Consider the following 21414-nt stretch of genomic DNA (forward strand, 5'->3'; position numbering starts at 1 on the left):
TCACTGAATAATCACAAGCAGAATTCTAACTACACAGATGCTGAGGAAAAACCATGGTAACTTGAATAGCACAATTGTTGTTTCATGCATTTATTGTAATACACCATACATGGCACTGACTAAACACATGTGTACACACAGATGGTCCAACAAAGTGAATTACAAAAGAGAAGATGCGTATTCACTGAAATTAAATATTACTGTTCTGGGCATTATATAGGTACAGTCAAAATAAAAAAAACTGATCTTGAGCAAGAAATGTAACACAAATAACTCTACATACAGGTAGGGTGCAATTTGGAAAAAAAGGTTTGCTCTTTGCTTGAGAAGCACAATCAAAATCATCTACATTGTCCCATATGACTACATACAGTGGGCCATTGACCACTGCATCCTGTCTCCATTCAGTAAACAGCAGAAGCCTGTAAAGTTCATCAAGAAAAGAGGAGTTTACGGAAGTTATATGGACCAAATATTGGAATGTATGCTACAGGAAAATGGTCTGATATGGCTGAACAAAGAGTAATGTGTGAACTTGTCAGTTATAAAGACATATAGTATGAGCTAAACGGCAAACAATTTTGCAAAGATTCAATACACTGGCTGGACGCAATTGCAAGCCAGCACTGGTGTAATCGCAGTTCATGTACTCTTCTAGAGCTAGAGTTTTGTGCAGTTTGGAGCTTAGTGAGGGTAAAAAAAGCATGTGGTCATTCAGACATATATACTGTGAACAGGAATGAATAACGTTAAGTGACATTGGCTAGATATTGATACAACAAAAATATCTAAAATGGTTAGGATGTTTAGCTTATTCTAGGAATTCCAATGAAGGACATAGCAAATTTATCAAACATATTGCTTCATGGTTACCAAAGCTCAATGAACCTCATATGAGGCTATATAGCATATTTCATGTACTTTTGAAAAGTTTCTGAATGTTGATTTTTATTTCCTTGTTTCTAAAGCTGTATATTAGGGGGTTAAGCATTGGCGGTACAGTATTGGCCACAATTACCATCGTGTTGTAGGCTTCAGTGGACAACTTCACTCCTACTCCTGTCAGCACATAAGAAGTTAAAAGTGGAATATTGAACAGTCCCACCACCAGTAGATGGGTGGTTAAAGTATTAAATGTCTTCCTTTTTCCTTCAATAGATGAGATCTTCAGTGCAGCATAAGCAATCCTGATATAGGAAAGTAAAATGAATCCAAATGGACAAGCACCAAACACAAAAGAAGCAGATGATAAAATGACAAAATATTTAGGATCTTCATTGCAAGCTATTTTCACTAATGCAGAATAATCACAGAAACAGTAATTTAAAACATTAGTATTACAAAAAGAAAACTCAATGATAAAAATCAAATTTGGCAGAAGAAAAGCGGCAGGAACAATATTTAATACTGTAATGGCAGATACAAGAATCTTATCTGTGATGAGTGTAGAATACTGAAGTGGAAGAATGACTGCTACATAGCGGTCACACGCCATGAAAGCCAAGAGTAAGGATTCTGCTGCTTCTAAATATAAAACTAAGAGCATTTGAAGTAAGCAGAGTCCATAGGGAATAGACGTCCAGTCTAAAAGAACAGCAATTAGTTTAGGAATGATGTTTGTGCTGCCTACCAAGTCAATAACTGCTAAAGTAGCAATACAAATGTACATGGGCCTTTGCAACTGAGGATTTATGGCTATGACCAGAATCACCAGGAAGTTCCCAAACATCGTCACCAAGTAGACCATAGTGAGGACAGCAATGGTGTAGCTTATCTTCTGGGAGTCGACTGTACAAAGCAAAACAAACTCTGACACAGATATTGAGGTTTGGTTCATGCCCAGAGTGACGCTTCTCCTAAAAGAAAGAAAAACATGCAACATTCAGTTAACTTTAGTTTATACAGATAACCTGCAAGGAAGTTAAGCTGTCATTACCACCAACCGTATGATGGCTGTGGCTGCTAGGGGTGCTGTTTAGCTGCCTCAAACCCAGAATAAAGATAAAAAACACAATCCGTATAAATATATAGAGTTTTATTAATAGAAAAGAAAGGGAAGGATTAACAAAATAATCAAGAGTGACAAATATATCTAACAAAGTATTGAACAGTTGGTTCTTCCTTAATTCAATATAAATTTAATATACCTACTTCTTGTCTCAAAAACACTTTTATGAAGAACACATACCCATCACACCTCTGATGGGGGAGGCCTTGTCTCCACCTTGGTCCCAATTCCAGAATCCCCTAGGCAAAAGCAAGACGTCTTTTTTTAAAGGATGGTCCAGGTGCACTTGTTGTGACAGTCTAATAACTCGAAAGCATTTCTGGGTGAGTTCCCATGTCTAACCAAGCTCTGAGATCATCCCGCCAAAGCTGTCACTAATGGCCATAGGTTTCTCTGCAGGCAGGTTTGTCCAGACTACATTTCCTAGACAGCCCTGCCATATTTTGTAATACAGCTGCATAAAAAGGTTAGCATCCACTACTTGAGTGGGCTGACTGATTACTTAAGCCAGTGCCCCAGTAGCTATTTCTTGCAATATTTTCCTGTCTGGGACACTGTGATGAGTGAGTCCCAGTGAATTTGTTTTGCCTTGAGTTTCACGAAAACTTGGAAATGTTTGGGAATTTGTCAAACTTAGTGAAATACAATGGGGATGGAGAAACTGAAGTAGTTCTGATTATAATTTATCATTGGTTTTTTAAGTGCACCTGAGGGCTAGGGAATTGTCTGCCAAGTATGCTGGAATGATTATTCTGAGTGCCCTGGGAAAAAAAGACTGTAAAGACTGTGCCACTGTGCTTCCCTGAGATAAAATTATACTCTTGACCATTTATCTGTTGCCTCTCTGAAGCTCATACAACTAACACCTACAGAGCTAATGTACTCTCTTCTGTTTCTCTTTCCGGTTTCTCTGTGGTGGCGGCCTGCGCCACCAACCTACTCAAAGCACCATGATGCCCCAGCATTGATGGACTAAAAGCCAGAAGTCCACGTGATCATCATCATCATCATCATCAAATCCTTCCGTGAAAACCATAAATCCAAAGAGGACTGTTTCATTTATGTTAGAATGCCCAGAGGGGACTGGGCTGTCTCATGGCCTGGAATCCCTACAGATTTGATTTTTTTTTTCTCCGGCAGTCTGGAGTTTTTTTTTTTTGTTTTTTCTGTCCCCCCTGGCCATTGGACCTTACTCTTATTCTATGTTAATTAATGTTGACTTATTTTCTTTTCTTACTGTGTCTCTTATTTTTCTATTCTTCATTATGTAAAGCACTTTGAGCTACATTTTTTTGTATGAAAATGTGCTATATAAGTAAATGTTGTTGTTGTTGTTGTTATGAAAAACAAGTATTTTCATAATTTTTTCATTATGGTCAACTAATGTACACCTACATAGTTTAAGGTTAGGGTTCAGGTTGTGCCATAAAACATAATGCTGAGTCAGGTTTATTTGTTTTTTTCTTAAAAGCATGAGGTGTCAAAATCTAGCATGAATACCGATTTGTCAGAGACATCATGCATACATGTATTTGTCATCAATCATTCATGCATGTTTGAAGCAGATTGAGTAATGCCTTAATGTGTGAAGTGGAATACACATGATTGAAAGTTGTGAACTTACACTATACCGATTGGGTAGTGACATTCCCACCTGACATGGCTGCTACAACTCTGTAATGTCCTCGTTAGATATCATGGGGCACTGTGAAAAAGGAACTTTGCCTAAGCAGTTAATAAAAAGCGATGAACAAAAACAAATTTGCTGTGAAAACGCTTTGGCATATTTTATTAATCAATACCACCAGGAAGTAACCTGTGTCTTTCCTGATGGGGCTTCAGCTTTCTGGCCAGGTAATAAACACACTGGCATCCAGAATGGGATATGAAACACTGCTATTCACAGCATCACTAGATTGCCGTTTAAACATGACTAGTTAAAAAAATTAAATTATTTATTTGAATATAAGTCCGGCGGCACGGTGGCGCAGTGGTAACGCTGCTGCCTAGCAGTTAGGAGACCCAGGTTCGCTTCCCGGGTCCTCCCTGCGTAGAATTTGCATGTTCTTCCCGTGTCTGTGTGGGTTTCCTCCGGGCGCTCCGGTTTCCTCCCACAGTCTAAAGACATGGTGGATTGGTGATTCTAAATTGGGCTTGGTGTGTGGATGTGTTTGTGTGTGTCCTGTGGTGGATTGGCACCCTGCCCAGGATTGGTTCGTGCCCTGTGTTGGCTGGGATTGGCTCCAGCAGACCCCCGTGATCTGGTGTGCGGATTCAGTGGGTTAGAAGATGGATGGATGGATATAAGTCCACGGCAAAGCAGCTTACAATATTTTGGTTTTATATTAAACATAATATACAATATCAAATATATGTGATACATTATCTTATATATAAAAGTGTGTGTGTCTGTCCAGCCCGGAAGTGAGAGGTGGAATCAGGGTAAGGGCTTCACATCTGAGGAAACAAAAAATCACTTAGCCGCTAATACACAAGCGAATCAAGCACATTGGCAAAACGAATCCTCCTAGGAGAGAGACGCCCAGAGTAGTTCCTCTCAATTACCTGACAGCTCTACATTTCAATTTTTTTTCTGATGATTTTACTAGCTTCTAGGACCCCCGGGTTTTTACAGCACAGGTTTACTCAGCTAATATAAAATAAATGCAAATAAATAACTAAAGATAGTAAGTAGCAAACACACATAAAAGCAGACAGGTCCAGAATGCAAATGGTGCTGATGATACACTCCTGCTAACAATTAGAAACTGATGAAGTTGTAAAAAGATCAGATCACCTGACAAATAAATGAAGAGAGGCTCTTCAAGGTCCAGCTAGTGCTATGACTATCTAATGAGTTATAGAAGACCCCTGGAAATGTAAAACTTATTTACAACTAATAATACATTCCAAGATACTTCCAAGATCTCTTACTTTTCCAAAGCATTTCATAATAATTGTAAGTCCTCTTAAACACTTTCCTTAACATAATAGATTTCTTGCTATTCTGTTTAAAGTGTTCTAGTTTCTAATCGCAAGTAATAAACAAAATGGGTGGAGTGGTGGCTCTGTGGATAAAGATCTGTACTGGTATCTGGAAGGTTGCCAGTTCAAATCCTGTTATTGCCTGAAGGGATCCTACTCTGAAGGGCCCTTCAGTAAGACCCTTAACCTGATAGTATATCAAGTATATAAAATCAAGACAAAGAAACAAAAAAAGGAAGGGCCTGCAGTGGAGTCTCAACCCAACTTTCACTTAAGTCTACTCATAATTCTATCAAATACTACACAACTCTGCTTCTGAGCAACTCCAATGTTTTTAGCATGCTAATTGTTTTAACAGATTATGTGACTGCTTCCACCAAGTGGCTAGTCTTGATGCATGCCATCAATAAATTAATAAGTGTCATATTGAGGACTTTCCCATGCTCTCATTTTCTGCGTCTACACATTTTACTGCAGTTTTTACCACAGAACGAATGCATGTGCTAAGATGTGTCCTATCTATGGTATCACCTGTTTTCTTCTTAATGTCCACCCTAAAGTCTTGTACCTGACTTGCTTAAAGACTGCAATAAAATGAATTCCCTAGAATTTATTAAACACTTAATATGTCTCAAAGGTTTACCTTCAATGTATCTTCCATTACGCAGCTATTTTTCCGACAAGCCTCTACACTGAATTTCCAGCACTTAAAAACTGATTATACAGTTTTTTCCATCTCAGACACCTTTTTGACAGTTTCTGACACCCTCGTGTTTATAGTGATGAAGTTAGCTTTCATAATTAGCCACCGAGAATGTGGAATGTGGAGTTTTTTTTTTTTTTAATAGGATATCTTTCTCATATTATGGCCAGAGCCCTCAACAAAGCCAGAGGCACTACTACATTCACCTGAACATGAATGCCAAGAACAGGGTATTGTCTGTACTTTGTACATTAAATACAGTCAGCACTTGTGATTTGCAGGGATTACTATTCTTGGATCCTCCTTTTCACAGGTTTCTTATGAATAATTAAATGATTTTGTGAGTCTTGTGACCTACTGTCGAAAAATGCAGATGATGTGTGTAGGCTAGAAAATGTAAAGAAACCTAAAAAGGTCTATTAAGTCATAAATGCCTAACATATGTAACATATAACATATATGTAATATCAATCATTTCTATCATTTACTACCATAAATATACATTAAATTTATTATTGTATGTTAAATGTTGTAAAAAAAAATTACAGTTCTTTAAAAGAACTGTGTAAATACTGTACTGTAATGCCATGAATCTTTGTCTTTGCAGCCAGCCTCACACACATCATGTCCTGGGACATTGATCATTCTATCTCATATTTCTTGCAACGTTTCGTGTCTCATTATTGTTAGATATGAATGTTTTTCAGTTTACAGGTAGGCCTAGGTATATTGTGTGGGTTGCCAGCTCTTGGAAATATTTCCAGCTCACAAACAGCTAAAAATGGTTGAACCAGCCCAATGAATGATGCTGTCGGCTCCCAATCCCTTGGGAATTATACAGTTTTTGCCACTGGGTCAATGGGTTTAGGGGGTTTGGACGGGCACGCGTAACCTTTGAAATTAGTAGCACAAATTGCACACCACCAATGCTTTCAAAAATACCCAATTTTGAATGTATTTGCGGATTAGAGCATTCAGGGGGTTCCTGAACCCCTGTGATTTGTAAGGGCCAACTGAATTGCCACCTGAGGTGAGGTATACTTTTGCCACAAATCCCCATCCCTCCCATCCCTAAACACACAATGAAACGATAGTTAATCCACATACATATTGCGATACAGCCTTAAAATACAGCACATGCTTGGAACAAGTAACAAAACAGTAAATACAGTAAAGAAGTTAAAATATCTATGAGCCATATAGTATATATGTTTTGGGAAAAACGTAAAAAAAATTTGCTTTAAATCAAACACACTAAATTGGCATAGAAATATAAAAAACGCATTGGAAATTGAGTTGAATGCGGCCATATTGCTACTCCTGCACACTTCTTTATATACCTTAGCAGTTTCAAATTCTGTTCTGTTAGTTGGAAAGCACCTACACGTGTTGGGGTGTGCAAAGTTAAGAAACATTTACACATTAATAACATTCCAAAATCTTACAAAATTACAAAACAATACAATATGTGAAAATCACAAACAATATCATGCCCTGACTTTTAGCTTGAAAATGTGTAAGTGTCATTTTAAATCTTGGAACCTTGTGATTCGGTGAAGCTGTGCAAACTGCGTTATGTGAAATATGAAAGTTTTAAGAATGTAGTATAAAAAAACAACCACTGCATTTGCGTGTAATTCTTAAACTTCATTTTTAGCTCTAATTTTTATTGTATTATTTCATTTTTTATATTAAAAAATACTGTTGTATGAAAATGTCACTCTTATAATAAAAGTACCACCTGAGACAAGCGCCTAGACGTCGCATCCCACGCACCCACGCTGACCAGGAATCAAAAGAGCATCATAATCTCATCCACCACTTCCTTCCTGGCACTTTTTTTTTTCCACCCACTGATCCAGTTTTTAAAACCTGCAGCTCATCATCAGCAAGACAAAAGAGCTGGTGGTGGACTTATGGCATGCCAAGGAGCCTCTGGGACCAGTCACCATTCACATGGAAGTGGTGCAGAGCTACAAATACCTGGGGGTTCAAATGAACAACAAACTTGACTGGTCTGAGAAAGCAGTGGTCCTGTACAAGAAGAGCCAGAGCAGACTGGACTCCCTAAGAAGACTCTTTTCATGTGTGCAGCAAGATCCTGGAAATGTCCTACCAGTCCTTAGTAACCACTGTGGTGTTCTGTGCTGAGGAAGCACCTTGAGCTCAAAAGATGCACAATGCCTGAACAAACTAACCTGGAAAGTCTGCTCCATCACAGGGCAAATCCTGGACACATATATATGTTTATTTCAATTGATTGAATGACTGGCTATATTATTTGTTCTGTGAGTTGGTATGCTTGTTTTTTATGTTTCTGCTGCTATATGCATCTAAATTTCCCCTTGCAATTAATCATTTTTATTTAAACTAATCTAATCTAAAATAGATTAATCCAACTAGACAATTTCTGAAATCTATAACTCACAGCTCATTTTGGGGGAACATGAGTGAGCTGTCAGAAGAACTCACTAAGCCTATAACCAAACATTTCACTAATCTTATCATTTTGACTCCTTATCAAAGACACCATTCCAAGTCAAGTCAAGTCGAGTGGTGTAGCATGCACTGGTACAGCACGTTGCCGCACCCACCACACAATGAAACAGCTCGGGATCCCGGTTGGGAACCCCCCAGGCAGACACGCGGTCCAGTCCCACCCTCCAGAAATGACCCTCTATATGCCACAGCCAGGTGTTATGTGGGCGACCCCTTGGCCTGGTCCAGCCACTCGAGTCCCCAACAATGAGGATCTTACAAGCTGGACGAACCTCGGGGAAATGCGACACATGGCCATAGTGCCGTAACTGATGCTCTCTCACAATGCAGGTAACGTGCCCCATTCGGGCCTCCATGAGCAACAGCTCATTCAACATAAAGTCAAACCAACGGTACCCAAGGATTTTCCGGAGAGACACAGTACCAAAGGAGTCCAGTCTTCATCTCAGGTCACTGGATAGAGTCCATGTCTCACAACCATATAGCAAGACAGGAAGCACCAGGACTGTAAAGACTTGGACATTCGTCCTCTGCAGACCACACACCCCTTTCCAGTGACCTCATGACCCCCCCATGCTCTCCCAATCCATCTACTAACTTCATAGGAAGAGTCACCAGAGACATGAATGTCACTGCCAAGGTAAGTAAACCTCTCGACAAGGCTGACACTCTCTCCACAGACAGACACACTGCTGATGGGTGTGCCCAAGAGGTTATTAAAGGCCTGGATGTTGGTTTTTATCAGGACACTCACAAGCCCAGACACTCAGACACTTCACTCAGTCTCTTGAGCGCCCCGATCAGAGCCTCCATTGACTCAGTGAAGATCAGAGCAAAGTCAAGATCCGTGAATCTTTCTCTCTGGACCCTACGATCTTACCCAACACCCAGTCCATACAAGCATTGAACAGAGTAGGAGCAACCATTCCAACTAATAAATAGAATTATTCTTCAGTCACTTTTTCTCAGCCTCATATCAATTGTTGCTCTAGTACTGAAATTTTTGTCAAGCTCAAAAATCTATGAACATTTTAGAGAGTGAGAAGCAAAAACTGTGGGAGAAAAGACATTCCCTGGTCAAGCTCAATTTAAGCCATTTATGTCAAAGTCAAATACAGGCCAGTAAGGCGTTTGCTATTTCATCATGACATTTTAATTAGTCATTGGAAATATAAGGCCACACATCTGATATATACTGTACATTCATACTTAAAGTATTAAATGCTTACTTGATATTGACAAAAATACTGCATAGTTCCCGCAGCAAATTTGCATAATTTGTCATATAATCTCTCTCACTCTCACAAATAAAAAAAAACAAAATACCAATTACCTTCACAATGTCTTCAGTGATACTCTGAGCCACTCCACAGATTCATGCTGCAATAATATTTTGCCTCAAATGTTTAATATTAAAGAAATACAATGTTTTATTCTATACTATATCAAAAGTGTGAAGTATGCTACCAGTGTAGTTCAAGTATGTGCCTATCAGGGTCCAAGTGACAATATTTTGTCAAAAACTGTAAAAAAAAAAAAAACAGGTTTGTAACCAACAAGTGTGCATTTATATATAAATTTGTGGAATCGGTGTAACATCAAATCTGAGACAGGTAATGTGATTTGTGTCTTCAGTTCAGTCGCAGATGCTCTTTGCCATCGTGGTCTGTTATTTAAGTCATATTCTCCTTTGAGGCTCTCATGAACTTTTCAGTTGAAGTGTCTTGGGAGATGAAAAACGACACAAGTAGCTGTCAGGTGTTCTATGTATTACTGTGAGGCAGATGTTGCTTATGAGTATTTTATCAATAAGGAGAGGTGTGAAGTCGCCTGAAATAGAAATGATTAATAGTAAAAAATAAAGTAGTTAAATATATAACCAAAATTGTAAAATTTATCCTTTCATTTTGAAAGTAATAATTTCAACCTTTATGTATTTCCTCTGGTACTCTGGTTTCCATCCAAATAATAATAACAATAACAATAGCAATAATAATAATAAAAATAATACATTTTACTTGTATGGTGTCTTTCCCATGCTTAAGGTGCTAAATTCTAATGACATCAGGGTTACTAGCCTGGTATGATGACAACGAGTGTGCCCTATGATAGAATGAAGCGTCTAGCTATGCTGCCACCTCCCCTTTCATCAATGCTAAGCTAATAGGTTCATAAAATGAAAAAAATAATAAAGGAAAAGTGAAAATTTAAAAAATTCCCTCACAAACAATCTTGGAAAAAAACAAGAAAATATTTATATTTGTTTTGTCTATTCCACATTAAGATGTGTGTTTGGTCATCAATTGTTGTTTTTATTATATTATGTTATTTTTAAAAATGATGATTTATGGAGGGATATTTTTTGGACAAAATAAAATGAATAAATAAATATGCAAATCAATAAAAGATTTGTGAAATGTGACAGTAAATAAAGAAAAAGATCATGAAATTTAAGCATAAAAATAATAAATGTGTCACAAAATGATTTTTGTTGCTTATTTATTTATTTACTATTTACTAATATTTCTCCAAATACAACATGAAATACACATTGAATTTAAAATTGTCACTGGGTGGATGTTGTGACAGAAATAGCTGGACAAACAAGAAGGTTTGGGGCAGCTGCCTGTATAGTTTCCTTGGCTGTAAAAGGCTTAAATTTGCGTACAGTGTGTACAGGTTAGAGTCCAAAACAGAAATGTTTAAGTATGGAGGGTGAGGTGTTTTTATAGGTGGTTCACAGGAAGTGACGTCCTCAGGGCCAGGACAGGAAGTGACATCCTCGGGGCCGGGACAGGAGGGATTTCTTGTGGTTGGTCTGCAGAGAAAAAAGAGACGCTTAGTGCACCTATTCACCCCCTGGCCTGGCATGGAATTGGCATTTCCTGGTCCCTTTGGTTGACTCCCAAGTGCACGTGTGTGACAATGTATATGTTTTGCTTAGCTTGGGACTCCTATGGCTTGTGCGCATGCTCATATTATAACTGTGCACGTCCACTACAAGTGCAAAAAATCCTGTGCAAAGTGGCAAGTTTAATTCTATAAACTCTGAATTCATCATTAGCAGCCTGCATCTGACGTGTCTGCTGTAAATGTGGCATTAGATTGCTGAAGGTTTAAGTCCAGTGTACTGACAATTCACAATTAAAATTAAAATTAAAATACAGCACTAGCAGGAGCCCAACCTCTCAGCTTCGACAAGTGAAAGTGACCGATTTAAATTAAAGCCATATTTCATGTTGTATGCATTCTAATTAAAATAAACAGATACATAAATAAAGAAATAATTAAATGAATACATAAGGAAAAAATCTATAAAAATTTTGACCTACAAAAACATATATTTTAAAAGACATTGAATTATTTATACTCACATTTTATTATAATATAGAATTTTTTTGTTCTCTTAGGAGTGCATGAGCGAGTTCATTGGGTTTGTTAAAGACTGTCCCATTATTGTTATTATCAAGTGTATCACCTGGGGCCACATGTATAAACGGTATGTACGCACAGAAATGTTGCGTAAGAATGTTTCCACGTACAAATCTCGATGTATAAAACCTGAACTTGGCATAAAGCCACACATATTTCCATGGTACCTAATACCTTGGTGTACGCAAGTTCTCCGCTCGGTTTTGCAGACTGGCGGCACCCCGCGTCAAAGCAGTGCTACTGTTCCTGTATGGTTACCCTTTCTTTCTTAGATCCACATTCCTGACGCGGCTTTATAAATACACTGAAACTAACCGCATATTGTTTATTAGTGTAATGCATCTGATTGAAATTAACCTGTAACAATATAATGTTCCAGGGAATAGCCATAGTATTCCAAATACCATAACTGCTTTAGCGTTGTTACTCTCACTGCACCTTCTTTTTCTTCTTTCAGCTGCTCCCGTTAAGGGTTGCCACAGCGGATCATCTTTTTCCATATTACTCTCACTGCACCACTCAGAGTATTTTTAGCTTTAAAGTTTCTCCAACTCGCTATGTCACTCGATCAACTTCCTTTTGTTGATTATTCCACTGTTTAAATCAACAAATAGTACATTTTTCCTTTTCCTCCAATTGGTATTCACTGAAATTCTTATATTTTCCCCCGTGCATTTCCCATTGTCTTTTCACAGAACGCTGAGCTTAAGGGCTATTTATATTGATTTGCATATTCAAGGAGGCGTACATCTGGGAGGAATTGGGGCGGGACAGCAGGCGCATGCACGTGCGTTACTTTTCAAACTGACCAGGATTTATGTAGCAGAAGAATGTGGAAGTTGGCGAACGCACAGATTCCTGCATCTGGATTTTTCTGTGCGTAAGCACATTTCGGCTTTTGTGCTTACGTCATGTTATAGTGCGAATTCTACGCACGGCGTTTTGCATGAGGCCCCTGGTCTCTGAAAATGGCTCCCTCCAGACTACTCCATCTGCAATGACTTCACTTCCGGCTCCTCAGGATGATGTCACTTTCCGGTCCATCTGTGATAATGTCACTTCTGGCTCCTCAGGACGATGCCACTTCTAGTCCATCTGTGATGATGTCACTTCCGGTCCATCTCCAATGACTTCATTTCTGGTCCATCTGTGATGACGTCACTTCCGGTTTCATCGTCATTTCCTCACAACTCATTTCCTGCAGCCATTTTATATATAAACGATCAATCCACCTCTGTATTCTGTCAGATGTTTTGTTTTTTTCATCAAATATTGACCCATTTTTGCTTCTTTTCTTATGGATATTACACGGGGCAATTCCTCAACTCTTTCTGCAGTTCTCTGTGTGATTTATTCTTATAGCGTATAACCAAGTGCTTTGGCTTGGGAGGCGATGACAGCCATTTTCAGCTTTTTTTTTCTGAGCATTATTTGAATCAACTCCACATACTACACCAGTTGAGGTTTCACTATGCCATGATATAACTTAAGCATGACTCCCTTGACTTGTTCTTCTGCATATTGTGATATAAAACTTTACATCTCATTAATCTTTTTAACAGATTTTGTCCATTGTCTGGATGTAGGTAGTGATGAGTCTGTTACAGCTCCACAGTACTTTTCATCAGGTGTACTTTCAGGTTTCAAACCTCCCATTGTGCATTCAAAATAAACATTTTTACTTCCTATGTGTCATTCTTTACTTTTATTTACATAAACTTTTATCTGCCACTAATCTGTCCAAGCCTGTATACTATCCAAGTTCCACTCTAACAATTTAACTGATTCTACACTATCAGCACTTCCATCTACTTTGGTAAACCTAGCACCAAAGTGCCACTGTGTTATGTAGTTGATATTTAAAGTCTAGTGCAGCACGTAGAAAAAGGTAACAAGTCTTACAAACCATGATAATGTATTTATTTTTATTACTCATATGTTTTGGGTACACTTACATACAAATATGAAAGATGTCATTGAGTTAACAGTTTTGATTCCAGCCATGTCTGCCTGAAGCACATTGCTATCAGATCTGAATGGTTCGGCTGCGGCATACATGATTAAAAGATTTCAAATATATTTGCAATGTCATAAAAGCAATCATTGTTAATGATGTTTCATTGATAGTAAAAATTTGCAGACAATAATACAATATTTCTATAAATGACTGGAAGCCAGTGCAAGGAGGCCAATGACAGCCTGCTAAAGCCGATGCCACATTAAGCAAATAGTTTACACGACTGGTAAAAATTGCTGGGCATATCAAATTTAGCAGTTGACGTGCTGACCATCCAGTACAGTTATACTCACCCCTTTTTGTGACAGCCCATAAGGAGCTGCCTGATGGATCTGGTGCTGTACGAAGTGTTGACAGATACTGTGAGTTCTGCCACAACCTCTGCCTTTGTTTCATTTTTCTGTTCTGTCAAAGTATATAAAACACAAAACATCAGACAGGCAGGTTTTGTCTGTGAGGTCCAAAACTCCTACATTCCTTATTCTTCATAGCTGTGTTATATGCATTGTTATATTGGATGATCATTCATTGATTGTCAGCTTTCTTGCAACCAAATCCTGCACTGTGTCTAAAGACAAAATAAATTCTGTTTGATTTTGGCTTTGACACGTATTTTTAGGAAGTCAGTGCGCACTGGAGAGATTCTGAAGGACTGGAAAATGGCAAATATCATCCCATTATATATAAAGGGTGACAGGGCAGATCCAAACAACTATAGGCCAGTAAGCCTAACATGCATCACTGGAAAATGAATGAAAGGAATCATTAAGGATAAGATTGAACAACACATGTCAAGGACAGGAGTTATTCTAAAAAGTCAGCATGGGTTCAGAAGAGGGAGGTCGTGTTTTACTAACATGCTGGAATTCTATTAGGGAGCAACAAAAGGATACAATCAAAGTGGAGCAAATGATATTATTCTTCTTGACTTTCAGAAAGTATTTGATAAGGTGCCACAGGAGAGGTTGGGCATCAAATTAAAATAAGTGGGAGTTCAGGGTGTGGTGTGTAGATGGGTGCAGAATTGGCTCAGACACAGGAAGCAGAGGGTGATGGTGCGAGGAACCTCATCAGAATTGGCCGATGTTAAGAGTGGTGACCAGCAGGGGTCAGTGCTAGGGCCACTGCTATTTTTAATATATATAAATGACTTAGATAGGAATATAAGTAACAAACAGGTTAAGTTTGCAGATGATACCAAGATAGGTGGATTAGCAGATAATTTGGAATCCGTTATATCATTACAGAAGAACTTGAATAGCATACAGGCTTGGGCAGATTTGTGGCAGATGAAATTTAATGTCAGTAAATGTAAAGTATTACACATAGGAAGTAAAAATATTAGGTTTGAATACACAATGGGCAGTCGTAAAATCGAGAGTACACCTTATGAGAAGGATTTAGGAGTCATAGTGGACTCTAAGCTTTTGGCTTCCCACAGTGTTCAGAAGCCATTAAGAAGGCTAACAGAATGTCAGGTTATATTGCGCCTTGATGTGTGGAGTACAAGTCACAGGAGGTTCTGCTCAAGCTTCATAACACACTGGTGAGGCCTCATCTGGAGTACTGTGTTCAGTTTTGGTCTTCAGGCTACAAAAAGGACACCGTAGCGCTAGAAAAGGTCCAGAGAAGAGTGACTAGGCTGAGTTCAGGGCTAAAGGGAATGAGTTATGATGAAGGATTAAAAGAGCTGAGCCTTTACAGTTTAAGCAAAAGAAGATTAAGAGGTGACATGATTGAAGTGTTTAAAATTATGAAGGGAATTAGTACAGTGGACCGAGACTGTTAATTTAAAATGAGTTCATCAAGAACACGGGGACACAGTTGGAAACTTGTTAAGGGTCAATTTTGCACAAACATTAGGAAATTTTCCTTTACACAGAACAATAGACAATTGGAATAAGCTACCAAGTAGTGTGGTGGACAGTAAAACATTAGGGACATTCAAAACTCGACTTGATGTTTTTTTGGAAGAAATAAGTGGATAGGACTGGTGAGCTTTGTTAGGCTGAATGACCTGTTCTTGCCTAGAGTGTTGTAATATTCGAATGTTTTGTCAGGGCGAGTTGCAGACTAGGTGGAATGAGTTGCTGGGTAGGTAACTCTAGGCAATAGGCTTCACGGGATTTTGCTGACAACTCGATAAGATTATGTAAATGAAAGCTATGACTAAAAGATTGCTGGAAAAACCTTTAAATGTGATATGGCCTTACAAGTTCTGTTAATGCTGTTAAGCTTCAGTCTTGGATCTGAAGGATGACATAAAAGAAGATAAAATATGGGCCTGCTTAAGAACATATACAGTGAGCAGTGACTAAAGCTATGGTAGATATTTCTAACCATGAACCATGTCTGAGATTGATTTTGTTTACCTTGAAATTTATGTTTATCAGTTAAAAATGATCTTAATGTAAGCGAGGAGCATAACAGTAAATAATAATGTACTGAATGAAAGTGAAAATTCTTAAAATATACCAAACAAGCCCGTGTTGCATGTATTTTATTCAAGTTATTGATCAGTTTACCAGAGATATTATGAACTGTACGTGAATTTCTCCTTTGGTAAGTCACAAGTTTTCAGAGTGTGTGGCATATTTTATGCACTTTTAAAAAGTTTCTGGATGCTGCTTCTAATCACCTTGTTTCTGAAGCTGTATATGATGGGGTTCAACATCGGCGGCACAATATTTGCCACAATTATCATGGTGTTGTACGATTCAGTAGACATCTTCACTCTGCTTCCTGTTAACATATATGAGATTAAAAGTGGAATATTAAACAGTGCCACCACCAGTAGATGTGTGGTTAAAGTATTAAATGTCTTTCTTTTTCCATCAATAGATGAGATCTTCAGAGCAGCGTAAGCAATCCTTGCATAAGAAAGTAGAATGAATCCGAAAGGACAGATACCAAATACAACAGAAGCAGTTGAGAAAACAATAAAGTATTTAGGATTCTCACTGCAGGCTATTTTAATGAGTGCTGAATAATCACAGAAACAGTAATTTAGAACGTTGGTGTTACAATAAGAAAACTCTGTAATGAATATCAAATCAGTGAAAACAAAAGCAGCTGGAACAAGATTTAATAATGTACCAGCAGCCCAGAGTGTTTTTTTTGTAACTAGTGTAGAATATCGAAGTGGATAAACGACTGCCACATAGCGGTCACACGCCATAAAAGCCAAGAGAAAGGATTCCACCGCCTCTAAATGTAATACTAAGAGCATCTGAAGTAAATATGGTCCATAGGGAATAGTCGTCCAGTCTAGAAGGACAGCAATCAGCTTGGGTATAATGTTTGTGCTGCCAACCAAGTCAATTACTGCTAAAGTGGCAATGCCAACATACATGGGCCTTTGCAACTAAGGATTCATTGCTATGACCAGAATTACCAGGAAGTTCCCAAAGAGAGTCACCAAGTAGACCATAGTGAGGATGGCAATAGTGTAGATTTTCTTCTGATAGTCGACTGAACAGTACAGCACAAACTCTGACACGGATACCAAGGTCTGATTCATGCCCAGAGTTTCATTTCTCCTAAAAGAAACACAAAGAAACAGCATTCAGATACTTGAGTTTATACTGGTACCTGCTGAAACATTATTATCAGACTTACTCCTATTCAGACAGGATTAGTTTTATACTAAAAGGTGAAGGAATGTAATTGTTACCAGAAGAACTTTGTCATTTTAGTCCCATCCAAATCGTTCATGTCGGTGTCACAGTACACTGGCATGTGTTAGCACCCGCTACTCAAGATGCCCAAAAAATACAAATAATGCACAAAATACTTAGAAACCAAAGCCATAGATGTTTATTGCATGGAGAGTCACAATCCAGTACTAGTTGGTGAGAAAACAAACAAAAAATAAAGATCAATTAGAAAAGGTGCAATAAAAAGAAAACAAACTATAGAAATAATATGGAGAAATCCAGTAAAACCAAAATACAGTGGTACCTCGGTATGCGTCCGTTTTGGAATTTGGACGCGAAAAATTTTGCTTGGTATACGACCTTTGTTTGGAATACGACTCGCGTGCTAGAACACCGCGCGCTACCCTTGTTTACCTCTGTCAAGACAAAGCCACAACTGCCCACAAGTGTCAGTACGCCAGTTGCTAGCATTCAGTGAACAACCTGCGTTATAACTCTATGTGAATTTTCATGTGACTTTGTGTCTTTTCGCATAAATTTGAATTGATTGTTGAAAACTATGAAGGTGGAATGCATATCTGGGACTTGGCAACTGCATACCGTATGCCGAGAACAACGGTATCTACGATTGTGAAAAATAAAGACGTTATTAAAAAGTAAAATGAGGTTAAATTTTCATTTATTTCATCTAATTGCTTTTGTATTATTTATGTATTTTAGTATTAAGCAGTGTTTACATTATTTTATACAACCCCATCAATGTATAATATGCCAATAACAATAGGATTTTTTTCATGGGAACGGATTAATCATTTTCCCTTTATTTCTTATGGGAAAAATTTGTTTGGTATATGTCCTGTTTGGTATAAGTCAAAGGATCTGGAACGGATTAAGGATGTATACCGAGGTACCACTGTAGTTATATTAGAGAAAAAAGGAAAAAATAAATAATTAATTCAAACTTTTAATCACCGTAGTTAATGGTAAGGGCTCTGAAAATGCAGATAGTCCAAAGCTGTCAAATAAAAAAATTAATGGACAAAAATGTCCAATAAATGATCAGATGGTTCTGTAGCAACCAAAAAATTATATTTCACACTAGGAGGCTTAACAAGACTGAAATACACCTTTTAAACAGCCAGAGGCATGAACAAGCAAAACGTAACACTGTGCTCAACGGCGACACCTATCCTCCCCACAGACAGCCCTGAACTAAGGACACAGAGGCTTCTTAACTACTTCCGCCACGTACGCGTAAAGGCAATGGACTCATACCACTCTGAAACAAAGAGGAATCCATTCCTTTATGATCACTTTATGCCTACACACAAATTAACTTAACCACATTTCATACACCCCCAGAGATTACATCCAAACCCTTAAACAACAAAAGAAGAAAAACACAAAATTCAAGTATGACTAAATTACAACTTCTACCAACTCCTTCACTGCGACTCCTCTCCTCCTTTCCAATTTTGCCACTCTTGTATGTTCAAATTCAGCTGCTTACGAGTTTTTTGCAGCATAAATGGAGCAGGAAGATGCACGTGGGCAGGATGAAAAACTGCCCATCAACTGACTGCAACAGCAGCATGCCCGCTAAAGACGAGGGCTCCGCTGAGCAGGTACAGTAAATAAAGGCATTTTAGCCAATTTAAAAAGCTGGTTCTCGTTTAAAATAACCATTAAAAGAAAAGTGCCTCGTGAGGATTCATTTAAAGCAACTTTTATTTTTTCAGTACTGCACCTTCTAAGTGCACGTTATGATGTATTTGCCCAATTAGTAAACACCACTGGTCCTTCTGGCTCTCTGCTATCATCACAGTCAGTAACTTTTTACAGTCTATGAATTTATGTTTCAGGAAAGATTAGGGGGCCTTACTTTCCATAAAAAGTCTGTAAAAATTAGTCCCATGCAAATCGACATGTCATGTCATTTGAGTGTTTCGAACAGGACCAACATCATAGAGGTCTACTGGTAGTAATTTCTTTACCCAGTTCATGAAGTGGAATAAAAAAGCTGCCAGTACTTCTTGTTGAAAGTGATAAATAATGTGGGGATGGTGTATCCCATCGTAGGTCTAATGGTGGGCCGATATGCACAATATATTTTGAAATACAGGTGTAGGTCCATCTTTGAGGTGCGAATGGATATGTTGTTATATGTAAAGTAAGTTGATTTGTTCTGAACTGATGACACACACCGTTACACATACATTAACTACTGGTACTCATAAGGCAAGAACAGGGAAACAACGGTATAGAATACCAATGTGTACGAAACCCAGTTCAAGTGTTGACATTATTTTAACTCCTTGTGTAAAACTAACCCTGTCCGAACAAGGCATTAGACAACTTACAGTGTACAAAAGTAGTCTTGGTCACAAATGCATGAGATCAAAATAAAAATCACCCAGCTTTGCAATTTAAGAACTTAGGGATAAAAAAATTCATTTCTGAAACTGAAATTGATCTGCTCTGTTTGCAAGAGGCACCCTTGAAGTGTCCCTTCACAAGAAAAATAAATGCTTTTTGGATGCCTGAGCCAAAATAATAAAATAAATAATGCATAATAAGTGACTTTAGTGATGCAGGATGTCATTCAATAAGAAATTGCTCTAAACAGTTATGTTCTAGTAGGAAGCTACTATTTCTATGTTGTAAAAGTGTTTCTACTTTAATTTTACAGGTCTTAGAGTATTACTCAAATATGCATATTGCAATTTCAGACTTTAAAAGCACTAGACAGATGGATGTAATTAGTATTATAGAATACTAGACAGAGATAGATAGATAGTGTGGAAACTGAATGTTCTCTTCGTTCCCTTGTACTAATTCATGTCTGAGAAGTAAGCTTTACGAAACCAAGTAACAGCATGCTTTGTTTTAGCAAACAGAAAAATATTTGTGCAAAGGACTCAAGGTCTGAGCATTCCACACATGAGTCTACCTTATCACGTTTTCCCTTAGCTTACATCTGAACGCCATAACAAAAGGAGCCAAGAAATCAAGTTTTACAAGGGACATTAAAGGGGCTCAAGGATTGTGTATAATAAAGTGTCGACTGTTGCATTTTATAATGATATTAAATCACGCATTCTAGGGGTATAAAACTGGACCCCACCCAACAGACGGGGTTCAGAAGAGCCCTGACGCTGTCATGTATATTTGATCGTCTGCTTTTCTGAAACTCTTCTCACCGTGACTCTGAAAAATAAAGCTGCTTTATAACCACACCTGCTGTCTGGTCTGAAACCTTCGTCCACAGTTTTGGCGCCCAACGTGGGGCAGCAGACGGCTCCTCGTGCAGGATCGTCCAGAAGACCGTCGTGGAGCCGATTCCGACCGGGTCGGGTCCAGCTTCAGTAAATGTAGGATTGGCCTGCCTTGGGCGTTTCCTGCGTGGGGAGTCCCTGACCTCCTCCTAGCCAATACGAGGCACAACTTGACGGGCATTTCCATGCAGGTGGATGGAGTCATGGTGAGTAGATCGGGGGATTCCTGTTAGTTGAGTTTGACTGGTGTACTAGAAGTAATACGAATATAGAAAGAAAAAGAATAAAAGCATATGCCAAATAAAGAATAAGAGAGCATACTGTATCAGACCCATAGGAGGGTTCTAAGGACTCACGGAAGGTGACTTGGGACCCTACGGAAAACAGCACAGTGTGAATGTTAGCTAGTCATCCCTGTGAAGTGGATTAGAAAAAGGCTAGTGGCACGCTTCTATAATTTGAGGAGTGGGGGTGAAAGGGCATATTTAGAGAATGTGTGTCTAAATAAATGGGAGGTCGAGTCTTTCATCCGCTGTCTGGCCATACTCTTGTTTCAACAGGTTGCTAAGGTGACGGAGACAATACCCTGGCAGATTGATGCATACAAACCGTCTGATGAAGGGATCGGGGTAAAAACCTCCATATCCCAGACTCCACGGGGCGTATTGATGTAGGATTCTGCTGATGCGAATAAATGGACACGAAGTCACCTGAAGCTGTAATCCGGGATAGGAGCGGACGGCGGTGGAACGGGTTTATCGAGGGCTGAGTCACTTTCTGCTGAGATCCTGCCACTTACTATGGGCAAAAACAATTAGCAAGCCAGTCAAACAGTCCCC

The 21414-nt window shown here is 38.5% G+C and overlaps 1 protein-coding gene across 1 annotated transcript; it reads right to left on the reverse strand.

Moving 5' to 3' along the window:
* Window positions 1–913: 913 nt before the first annotated feature.
* LOC120524177 (olfactory receptor 480-like) lies at window positions 914–17358 on the reverse strand. The gene is made up of 4 exons (XM_039746058.1): window positions 17318–17358; window positions 17039–17183; window positions 9425–9495; window positions 914–1856 (listed from the first exon to the last, which is right to left on the reverse strand). Exons 1-4 carry the CDS (start codon window positions 17356–17358, stop codon window positions 914–916), a joined length of 1200 nt encoding a protein of 399 aa, XP_039601992.1.
* Window positions 17359–21414: the final 4056 nt, after the last annotated feature.

This window comes from Polypterus senegalus, chromosome 2, assembly GCF_016835505.1.
Source record: "Polypterus senegalus isolate Bchr_013 chromosome 2, ASM1683550v1, whole genome shotgun sequence".
NCBI lineage: Eukaryota > Metazoa > Chordata > Cladistia > Polypteriformes > Polypteridae > Polypterus > Polypterus senegalus.

Coding starts and splice junctions, on each gene's coding strand:
- LOC120524177 (XM_039746058.1), bottom strand. CDS start 17,358: ATGAACGATTTGGATGGGACTAAAATGACAAAGTTCTTCTG. Junction 17,184..17,317: donor AAAATGACAAAGTTCTTCTG/GTAACAATTACA, acceptor TGTTTCTTTTAG/GAGAAATGAAACTCTGGGCA. Junction 9,496..17,038: donor CTCTCTTTGGGAACTTCCTG/GTAATTCTGGTC, acceptor TTTATTTGTGAG/AGTGAGAGAGATTATATGAC.